The 12,114-nt window shown below is 40.5% G+C and overlaps 1 protein-coding gene across 1 annotated transcript in view; it reads left to right on the plus strand.

Annotated features, from left to right (window-relative positions):
* The window catches only part of DPYD (dihydropyrimidine dehydrogenase), a 646,991-nt gene that overhangs the window by 422,378 nt on the left and 212,499 nt on the right, over positions 1-12,114 (plus strand). The window contains exon 14 of the mRNA XM_025193285.1: positions 209-373. Within this exon, the coding sequence (XP_025049070.1) occupies positions 209-373 (165 nt within the window). The remainder of the gene's footprint in view (positions 1-208; positions 374-12,114) is intronic.

Genomic DNA, 12,114 nt, shown 5'->3' on the forward strand with positions numbered 1-12,114 from the left:
CCATTCTGACATGCCAACTGCTCCTTTGCTCTGTATGGGAAATTAAGGTGGCCTTTCTGTAATCTTTGTTGGTTATAATAATCTTACAAGTTACCTATAACAATACTGTAGATAATTTTACAGATAGAAATGTGCTTTTAAATAAGTGGTTATCCTTGCATCCTTATATGTTTTGTATTGTTTTATATGTTTTGTATTGTTTTTTCAGGACATTGTTACCAATGTTTCTCCAAGGATTATACGTGGAATTACTTCAGGCCCTCTGTATGGCCCTGGTCAAGGCTCTTTCCTAAACATTGAGCTTATCAGTGAGAAAACAGCAGCATATTGGTGTAGAAGTGTCAGTGAACTGAAAGCTGACTTTCCCGACCATGTAAGTACAACTCAAATATAAAAAGGATGTATATTTATTTAAAACATCCAGTTTAGAGAGTCATAACTATTAATAGAGGTAATATTTTATTAATGAACCTGCCAGTTGCTTTGCTGATGTAAAGCTCTGAAAAACTTAAGAACTCATCCAAACAATCTTTACAATAGCAAGCTCAGTTAAATGAATGCTATGCAGATACAGCACAAACAGACAAGGAAAAAAAGAGAAACATTAATACTGGTTTTGTTGAACTGAGTTTTACATTAATATTGCAGTACGTAGGAAAGAGGTGATCATAGGAAGAATTACTAACCAGACATTATTGTAAATCTAATCCAGAATCCAAAATAGTTATGCTGTAGCTTGTATACTGTTGTATACCATTTTGTGAAATAATTCAGTTGTAAGAGGAATTTCTATTCCTTTTTATTCTTAGGCGAGATTCAAAAGATTATTCTGATTATCCCGAGCAATTCAAAATTGGCTTCTTCAAAAGGGAAGAACAATTCAAGTGAAGTACATCCAGTTGTGTCGGGTTTTGCCTGTCCCCACATGTGGGCTGCAGAGAATATCCCCTAGGTGACTTACCTTGCAGCAGAAAAGGTCTCTATGCCAGCCATACCAGGACATGCTTGGGTAGATTCAGTGGCTCCACTGCCCCTTGCAGCTGCCACAGGTGGTCTGCTCTCACTATTCTAGCCAATAAGAGGAGTAGCTGTGAGACGCTACATGTCAGCAAACCACCCTTGCCCCACAGGGTTAAACAGAAGGCAGAGCAGATATGCACCTTTATAGACTAAATAAGTTACATACAGAGAGCACAAGCTTTTGTGATCCCAGGTTCACAGGATTAGTCAGTGCCTACTCCATCTGCACAGAGCCTGCCATTACAGTGTTTACATGAATGGAATGGATTTCTCCCTTTGTGGGACCTACGCACAGCTAGATTCTGCTCGGTCTTCTGGCATCATTTAATGTTGGGTGTGGTTTGAGTTTCAGCATAATTATTCAAATTGATACACCTAATGCTAACACTGTATCGTCTTATTTTCATTGTTACTCATTCATAATTAGATATCTGCCCTTATTCATTTGGTCCTGTCAAGAATTCATTTTAAATATAGGCAGAGATTGACCTGTGGTAGACTATAGCCTGTCAGTAAACTCTTATTTCATATCCAGAGGAAGTGACAGAGTTGAGTTTTCAATTAAGACAACTCCTTCCAGCCAGACTGAACTATATATCCCTGAGAACAGTCATCTTAGACAGCTGCTTACAGAATGACCTGTGCAATGCCCAGGTTTGTTGATCAAGACTGAGCAGGTGAGGTAACTATAAACTATAGGCTTTCTCTATCAATATTTTATCAGTATAACTAGTTCTTTTAGTGCTATGAGTCCCTACAAAAATAATTATGTCAGTATAATGTTTAGTGTCAGTTCAGTTATACCAGGAATAAACTGAATCTCTTTTATACTGTAGGTAGGAGTTAGCATAGGTAGAATTGTCCTGTTTTGGTGAGGTTTAATACTATCAAGGTGCATTGAGGGGTCTACCTAGGCAGGTGTGAAGAGTAACTTGCACTTTGCTTGTATGCACATATTTTTCATAAGTTGGATTTACCTTATGAGAGGAATGTCAGAATTTTATGGCATACAATACTCTGGGCTTATTTTTTGGGATACACTTTCTTTTACCTTTTATCTCCATCATCACATCACCATTTCTATCACCCTTGCCTGCTGCTAAGTGGAAAGGAGTCATTGAAATCAAGATTAATGAATCATGTTTTGGCAACAAAAAATGCCTCACCCAATGAGTATGAATTGTTTGCTTCAAATGAAGCTTCATACTGTCATGTATGAAAATGAAGAATTGTGGGAGAGAGAGAGAGAGCGACCACCAGCAAGAGGGATAATAAACTGTAATGTAATTGAGAGTGTATTTTAAAAAAGGAGAGAGATGAAACACTTGTCTACAAGTATATATCACTTTTTAATAAAACCAACAATAAAAGTCCATGTTTATAGACACTTTTTGAAACACGCTGACATTTTTGTCTTATATGTAGTCCCTCCTGCTTACAGTATTTGTATTACTCTTCTATTTCCTGTGCAAACAGTATATAGTTTTTCTGCCATCTGGACCATATCCCTATTAATCATGTCTGATTTTTCTCGGTTCTCATTTCTGGAGTTTGAATACATACAGCAGCCAGGAAAAACTGTTAAAATGTCATGAACTCAGTAGTTTGTGCTACATGCAGAGTAAATGCCCCATATCATCGCTCGTGAAAAATTTCCTGCTGTTCTAAGATTCTTATATTTCCATAGTTCATTTGGGTACAAGAAACAGGGAAAGTGAATCTGAAGATAATTTTCCTACTTTTTCATTCTGTTTTCAATGAACATAAAAAAGTGAATCTGAGCTTCATACTAAGTATTGTATGCACTGCTTTGGCCAAGTAGAATCTGTGATCTTACTTCTGGAAAAGATACCCTTTTTCAGCCTTTACAGAATATGTATCACAGCATTTTGCAGTTGAATACAAATGGGTGTCTCCAGTTTAGAACCACAAAAAGCACAAGTAGCTCTTCAGAATAAGAAAATGTTGGAGCTACTGAGAGCTAGCAACTGATTTAGGATGAATTGATCCCTTTGTTAAAACAAGCCTAGAAAGCACAGTTTTGAGGATTAACTTTTCCTGATCCAGTCTTTACTGTGTGAATTACTTTTAAAATATAAATTTCAGTTTCAGCATTTTAACCTTGCCAGTTTTATAGCATTCTAGAAGTTGTTTACATTATGCATGGATATTCAGAAAGCATATTCCAGCAGCATACCTTTCCTTTGCTCACAGGGATATATTTTTAAATGTGCCCATGAATTAAACTAAGAGCTATCATCATTATAATGGTAAATTTATTGCTAACTGAAAACAGATTTTTGTTCACTGAGTAGAAATCTCTTGGTGCTTATTATGAAATGTTCTGTATAATTAGAGCTTGCAGAAATTGTTTTTCTCCAAATCCTGTTCACTCCTCTAGAAAAGCTTTTAAAACTTGACGTGTTGTTTTGTTGTTTTTTTTTTTAACGGAAAAACACTTTCTGAGCATTGTCTGGGTGAACTTAATTAACAAGCAAAGAATGACATTTTCCGCTCAAATGAGAGCAAAGCAGAGATGAGGACACAAAAGTGATTACAGTAAAGAAAATTATCTTGCTATAGTAAATATTAAAAACAAACCAGAATTGATATGTAATTACTTTTGCTTTGTAACATGGATAATTTTAGGCAAAGCCTTTTTTTTTCAAAGAATATGAACAAAATTGTTCACATACTGGGTTAAAAATTATCCCAGTAGAAAGTAAGTCCTCATCAACAGCTTTTGAATGACCATTAAGAAAATGAGATCCATGGTGCAGAAGGAATTGTTAAAATTATCCCCACTTTGGGTAGAGTTAAAACTGTTGTAGAGCAGAGTGACTGAATTCACCCTATGTAATACCTTTGACTGGGTTTCCTGTAGTTTTGGTCAAGATTTTGTTGATCCGTTATTGCAGAAGCATCCTTCTCATCCCTAACAGGTGAGGGGAAGGAAAAAAAGGTATACTAATGATACTCTCACCATTTATTGCACCTTTTACAAGATCTCTGAGGACTTTCTCTGGCCTCCATTACTGTTGGTTGCTCCTCCTGCTCCTGTGCTCCATGAAGACTGACCTGGCATTGGTCTTTTGCTGATATGCAGGGTTTCTTCAGCAGGCCCCGTGGTTTATTCCTGATCTTGATAAATTATTCTAATGGAATAATGTGGGAGGAACACTGAGAAGCTTTCCTCCCTTGGAATTAGATTTTAGAGGCTTTAATATCAGGGGAGGGCATAATGACCTGTTTATTCGGGGGGGGAGAGGGGGGCAGGGGTTAATATTCGAGAATTAATTTCACAGGTAAACCCAAGGATGCATTATTTTGATTTTGTTGATTCTCTGTGCAGCAACCACAAAACTGGCTGTGTGGGAATTTTTTTTCTAATTGTAGTCATTCATTCTCTGTTCTTTGAAAAGCAAAACCAAAACAATGGACACATTTGCTAAAAAACCTGGATTCCGTGCAGACTTCAACCTTGACTTCATTTTATCCCAGCTCACCTTTTTCAATGCAAATTAGTGCTCTGCTCCCATGCTAACATGGGTCTGCAGAATCAAACAGGGGGAACTGTGATTACTTTCCTGCCTTTAGCCCTAACTCATCTCAGTGAGGCTTTAATTTGGCAATTTACCTGGGCCATATAAAGGCAGAAAATATTATCCACTATCATTCATTATTGGAAACTCATCTGGATCAGTTTTTAAAACACTGGCCCAAATGCAACTCTCCTTTAAAAAAAAAAAAGGCAATTTCACTTTCAGAATGGCAAGTGGATTGACCTATTTGTATTGATAGTCTCCATTATGTTGTCCAAAGTGTCCTTTTTCACTTATTTATACTGGCCTGTCTTGTCACATTGACTGATTTGAAAGTACTGATGTCAAACTGTGTTCACTGCACAGTTAAGAATCATTTTGTGTGAATTGGTTTAGGCTTCTAATACTTTTTCTCACTTTTGTCCACATGTAATATCTAGCACAAGGGCTTTATTGTTATATCACTAGTTAATCTGTAGAAAACTTGCTTCTCCTTAACATCAGGGAAGAAGGGGTCAAAAATCATAGATGTAGCTTATTATGGGTGCCCAGACATGTGCTCCAACATGTTCTGATTAGAATGTATTGGAGCAGACTCGATTAGACTCTGTTCCAATTAGAACACTGCAGTGTCTCGTGTATTCAGTACCCTGTATTTCAAAATGGCAATGGGGGCAGTTTAAAGCTTGTCAAACCAGCTTTAGTTAAAGCACCCCCACCACTATTTTTTAACACTGGACAGTGAATATATGAGACACTGTGGCGTTTTAATTAGAACAGCTCATAAGAGCAATTCTAATTAAAATGCACCCCACCCCAGAGCATGTGTATAGGCACCCATTTATGTCTATTATGGGGGACTGAGTGGAAAAATAGCAAAGGTAAATTAGTAGAATTCTAAAACTATATCACCAATTCATGACTCTCCCTGCAGAGAGACAAAATGAAGGTTTGACAAAGACTGTATAAATCTAGCATCAATCAGAAAAAAGTAAAGGAAGAGAGAACTGAAAACCAAAGTTATTGGATAAAAGCCTCAAATATATGCTTGAAAGAAGAGGGTAGTAATATTGTAAGGAACCAAAAATGAAGTAAAAGTTTTGGACTCTATGGAAGGGGTCATTAATACAGAGGACATATAATCTTCCAACACTACATACGGCTTCCTTACATTCTAATGAAAAACTGAAAGAACTACCCTTTTGAAAATCCTGTTTAAGGACACATTTGCTATGACTGGAGGCATTCAATAGATAGTATCAGGGTTTCAAGGAATAAAATAAGTCTTAGCCACACTTAGAACTGAAATTTCCCTTTAGAAGATTAGCAAGTGAAAGTCTTATCCTGATGGGAAACTTCTAGCATACAGGGTGCAGATAGAAGTGCAGCTCCCAGCTGTATCTCAGAATGATTTTTGCAAAGCGTTCAGAGTTACAATGTTACCCCAAACCAAACAGAAGTTCATTGTTGATTCCAGGGGGAGGAGAATCTAGCTGGGACTGAGAGCCTGCAACCAGGTTCGCATAGCAATGACCAGGCTCTCTGCCAGTGCTCACTGTTTTCAGAATGGGAGTGGGGGAAGGCAGCTGAGGGAGCTCATTCTTGGGGCTCCCCAGCCAGTGCTGAAGGGTGGGGTGGGTGAATTGGACCCCCCCAACTTGTGGGGAGGGAGCTGCAGTACACCTACCCCACCCTCCAGGGGGGTCTGAAAAAAACCAGGACTGAGCTCCCTCTGCTCCCTTTCCCCCCTCCCATTCTAAAAACGGTGACAGGCTGAAAGCTCCGTGGACACAAGCTACAAAAGATGTTACATCTGATACCTCATACAATGAGGGGTTACATTTTTACCCGATGCACCATTTTTTAAACTATTTGCAGTCACGCACTTGTGTTTTGTCACAGCTATAAACTGCTTTTTGTGGCCAGATCATGTGAAAATTGTCACTTCTGTCTGTACCCAAAATAATTAGTGGTGACAAAATGAAGAGAGTCTAACTGCTGTGACCATTGACAAAACATACAGATTTTTTTTTTTTAGAGACAAGCTGTTCAGTTAAGTAAGAGGAACTCTTTTTACTCATTAAGAGTTCCTCTTTTCATAGTAAATACATAAAGCCCTAGGTTCTTGTTAGAAAGTTTAGAGCATGCTGGAAGGACTTTAGAATGTGGACTAAAAACAAATACCACAATTGATCCTACTTCTTAAAGTCTCATTGAAAATTGGAGATGAGACCTGTGTTGTTTATTGAAGCACTTACTGACCATCATTCAGTATTTGGCAAAGGAAAACATGGCATTTGATAGAACATTTAGGGAACAGGGATTTCTTTGGCCAAGCTGAGCCCATGGCAAAATTTGGACAGGAATGGAAAGTATGCAATATAAACCCTTTTACTCTGACTTTAGCAGTTCTTCCTAATTTACTATATTAGTATGTTATGTAGATGTAAGGATTCTTCAGTATCAACCGCAAAGCCCTTCTGGGTTCCATACATGCAAACACGTGCGCGCATGCGCGCGCACACACACACACACACACACACTCTCACAAAGATACATGCTTACTTATGCATGTATGCACACACACATACAAGCACACACCAGCAGCGCCTAGGATGGGGTGCTTGGCATTAAAGTTACCTCAGTGACTAATAACAAAAAAAGTCCAACATTATGAACTCTTTTTTTGTTTTTTTCACTATAACAACAAATGGATAACAAGCTGTAAATGAAAACCCTACAAAAATTAAAAATAACAGTATTTATACATTATATTGTTCCTCTGTAACAAACTGCAAACCAGCTGCACTGTCCCTGAGAGAGCCACATATTCTAAGTCCATAAAAAATTGGGTAAAAAACTGGCTGATGGGGCGCACCCAGAGAGTAGTGGTGGATGGGTTGTACTCAACCTGGCAAGATGCGAGCAGCGGGGAGAGACTGAGGGACCTGAACCTGTTCAGCCTCAGCAAGAGGAGGCTGAGGGGGGACCTGGTGGCTGCCTACAAACTCATCAGGGGAGATCAACAGCAAATAGGTAGAGCCCTTTTCTCCCTAGCACCACCTGGGATGACAAGGAACAATGGTAATAAACTGGTAATAAGCTGATGGAGAATAGGCTTAGGTTAGAGATCAGAAGGCAATATTTTATAGTTAGGGTGGCCAAAATCTGGAACCAACTTCCTAGGGAAGTGGTCCTCGCCCCTACCTTGGACAAATTCAAGAGGAGGTTGGATGATCACCTGTCTGGGGTCTTATGAACCCAGCATTCATTCCTGCCTGTGGCAGGGGGTCAGGCTAGATGGTCTGTTCAGGTCCCTCCTGACCCTAGCTACTATGAAACTATGAAAAGCAAAAAAGAAAAAAAGCAACAAAAAACAGCTTCTTCTGGACGCCTCCACTCATTTGCTGGTATTAATGCTCAGTTTTGACATTCACACCTAAATGCAAGATCCACCACTCTCTTAATGGGGCTATTCAAAAGAGCAGATTGAGTCCATCTCCTCTGGAGCCTCCGGATGGATCCAGCATACTTATGTTATATCTCTTTTTCCCAATAGGCATTTAGAGCAGGATGCACATTTCTTTGATTGAGAGAAAAATTATTAACATTCCCCATAACCCTCTTTCAGTACCTGGGACACTGGACATATTTGTTACCATGCTGCCAGCCAGTCCAGAGCTCATCCAGTCCTGATCAGTCAGTGTTTATAGAGGACAGTCTATTTTCAGTCAACCAGACCCTGCCCCTCTTCACATTTCTCACATAACTTCTCCCCCGGCCCCACCTTGGGCCCCAACTGCCACACCACTCTTGAACCTGCTTGCTAAAATAACATTTGCTTTCCTCATCCTCACTTGTACACCCAATATGCCTGCCAGCCATCACCATTTCCCCACTAACCATACTCAAGAGGGTCTCACTGATCTTCCCAAAATGAATGTAGTATCTGCTCATTACTCCACTGGACATGCTCAGGTCTCATTTTGAAAGTTCCCTCCTATAGCATGAGGGGGTACACAGGCATTTTAGGTTCATACTTGTAGTTATTAGGATCAGTTGTGATATATTTTTGCCCCTCAAAAAACTTCATTTTGTCATCATCATTCGTAGGCCCATTGCCTGTGTCTGGGACTGTGAACATTCACTGTAGTAAGATATCATTGGTCTGCTGCTTGTTTGCTAGCAAAACAAGGAAATTGATCCAAAGCCAGTCTGGAAGAAGCTGGAAATCATGAGGTTGCTTTCCTTGACCACAGGGGACATAGAAATAATACTAATTCATCCTAAAAGTATATGCACAACTTGTTCTGAATAGCAAAATGTTTTTGTACCTCACAGTTGCCCCAGCTTACTTAACCTTTCTGATCTGTGTTACTAAGTCATCTGCTTCCCCAAACTGGGCGTGTCTAACTGAAATTACTGTGCAGTACAGGTGTACATCTACATGTGCATGCCTGTACTGTGCAGTAAACGTGGCAATTTATGTCAACTTCAGAATAAATTTGATAACTGAAATATGCAGGTATCAAATTTATGGCCAGTTAGTTACTATGCAGTAACGCATGTGTAGACACTTTACTATGCAGTAACACTGTATGTGGACTGACATGGGTCTAACTTTAGTCCCAACTCAGTCTACACACAGCGTTAATGCATTTTAATGCCTGCATGTGTAGATGCTGGCCTATTCCCATTTACTGCACAGTAAATTTAAGCCAGCAGAAGTGCATGTGTAGATACGCCCACTATTCTTTAGATTGTTCCAGCATGTTTATGGAGTACCTTATTTGAGGTTTTGAAAGGATGTTCATCCAGTACCTTATTTGAGGTTTTGAAAGGATGTTCATCCAGTACCTTATTTGAGGTTTTGAAAGGAGTTTAAGACTGAAAACATGAAGATTTAAAGGTAGTATTATAGTGATGTCCACTAAGAATTTCTGTCTCCATAAAGTAGAAAGCGTTTTTTTTTGCCTGGCAAATGAAACACACTCCCATCATTTTCTCACAATTTACATTGTGGGGATCAAAAGAGCAAGCAAATTCACATAAAATCTAAATATGTGGTATGTCCATGGGGTGACAGCAGTCTAGATAGATGGCTTGAAAGTTCACTTATTGATGCAAAAGTGCCTGCAACAAACTTGGCAGTCACTGCAGCTTTGACAGAAGTCCATCTGACACAAACAGAAAATTGTGAACATGAGGATAGGCATAAAAAAGATGCAGAAGGAAGATAAGAATTAAATATTGTTCAATACAGAAGCAGATTGTATATTGACAATGTATGAAGAATTTTTTGATCTCCTCAATGAACACAAATATATTTGGGTTCATGTACTGATCTAAAGAACATGAAAAAATACCAGATGGTCTGCTGAGGCACTGATTAACTAACTCTGATATAGATGGCATGCATGTTGTTGAGATGTTCTTCTTCTAGAATCATATCATGCTTGAGCCCCAGAAGTAAATTGAAAAATCTGGTCTTCCCAATGCTTATTCTAATCTATGTATAGCCTGCAAAATATTGCTGACAGTCCCTGTGACAGTTGCCTCAGCAGAAAGCAGCTTTTCAAAGCTGAAGCTGATAAAGACATATTTTTCTTCAACTACAATATGTCCCAGGAACACCTGTCAGGACTAGCCCTGCTAGAGAGAGAGGGAGAGAGAGAGGGAGAGATCAGTGCATCACTGGATTTCAGACAAATGATTGACTTCCTTGTAACATGGGCTAAAAAATTGTAGTGCATTTTGGAATAGAATCATTAACCTTTTATGTTATATAGTTTTTCCTAGTCTAGAGTTGTAAGTATGAAGTAGCTGATTTTGTTAGTAACAGAAAAGCATTAGCTATGCTTGAAATTTAGTGCATGAAGTAAGCTATTTAAGATATGTAGAAGTTGTTTATATATAAATATATGTAGAAGAGGGGTAGAGATGAGTAATTTCAGATGATCAGGGAACCACATCTAAATGGGTATATGGAAACGTGGCTTCTTTAAGAAACTCTTGAGGCAGGGAGTGCAAGTGTTTGATAAGATGTCATCAGTTACAAAGTGTTGGTGATTTGGGGGTGGTCATGCACATGGATGTGGTGAAAGGGCAGGTCCATGTGCTGAAAAGACAGGGCTTCCTAAAATCCCAGTTTGCCATATGTGGTCATGTGTGGCATATGCCAAAGGACCAGTCCTGACTTCAGTAACGTGTTTCGAATGTCTCTAGTAGCTGCGTATGATGCAACATGTGAGCTATTACAAGGAAAGGGAAGGAAAAAGAAAACTGGGAGAAAAGAGTAATGCAGCAGCCCCCAACCACAGAGATAAAAAAAGGGAAAAGAAGGGGCAAAATTATTGGCCCCAGCTATATACCCTCTCCTTATCAACTGTTTATCCATGATCTCTTCACTAGTAAGCTCCCACCCAGGCTAGTAGTTATTTTGCCAGAAATTGATTTACACATTCATCTCTGAGGGATGTCTATATACTTTTGCTGGCATAACTAGTTGTAGTGTGGGAGAGCTGGTGCACATAAGCCAAGTTGGCTTAAGGCTGACAGAAGTATTATCCATGTTGTGCTTCTGAATGCACTTTCTTTTTTTCCAAGGAGGGCAAACTTTGTACTGAGGATTTAAACAAACTGCTTTTTACTTGGGGCACAAAAAATATTGAGGCCATTTGCAATTTAAACATTAAGAGCAATGGGAGCTACGAAGTTGGGATACAAGCTTAGACATTGTGATATGGGGATTCTTATTGTCAAAAAATGAGAAGAAAATACTCATTTAAAATTAGTAATAGAATTGGGACTGAGCTACTAGCCCCTCCACAGCCCCACAGCCCTGCTGGTGCCCCTCACTCCCCACCCATAGCCCCCGCCCCTCCCAGCTTTGTCTGAGGGGGCCCCCAGCTACCAGGGCTATGGGGCCAGGAACATGGTTCCCTGCCCCCCACAGCTGTGTCTGAGACCTGATTGCCACCTGTGGGAGGCAGTGGCTGCTGCAGCTAGAGTGGATTGTGGGGTGGCACAGCTAGAACAGAGCCTGCCAGGTGGGAGCAGATGCAGGCTGCCCACTGTGGGCTCAGGGCTTCCTGTCCTGCTGCCCTCCCAACCTGGACCCTCTGGGGCTCAGTAGGCAGGACCCAGCACAGCATAGCAGGGCCAGGGGTGGAAGCTCGGTGCCTCCATGCAAGCCCTGCACCACCATGATGAGGTGCCACCTGCCCACCCAACAGCAACAAGGGGCACAACTCCATTCCACCACCTCTGCTGTGGCCAGGTGGGCAGGGGGTGCCTTGCCATGGCAGCATGGGGCTCATAGCAGTAGCACTGAGCGTCCTCGCTCTGATCTGCCCTACCATGCTGGGTCTTGCTCACTGGTACACATAGGCCCTAGGGGGAGAGCAGCAGTGCAGGCAGTCCGAGCCCACAGCAGGCAGCATAGTTCTGCCCCATGCACAAAACTGGGGGACACATGCCCCTCACACCCCACCAGGAGTGCATGCAGCAGCAGAGAGCCAGCTCTCCCTCCTCCCCCCCCCCCCCCCCCCCC

Source organism: Alligator sinensis, unplaced genomic scaffold (genome assembly GCF_000455745.1).
Source record: "Alligator sinensis unplaced genomic scaffold, ASM45574v1 scaffold647_2, whole genome shotgun sequence".
NCBI classification, from domain to species: Eukaryota; Metazoa; Chordata; order Crocodylia; family Alligatoridae; genus Alligator; species Alligator sinensis.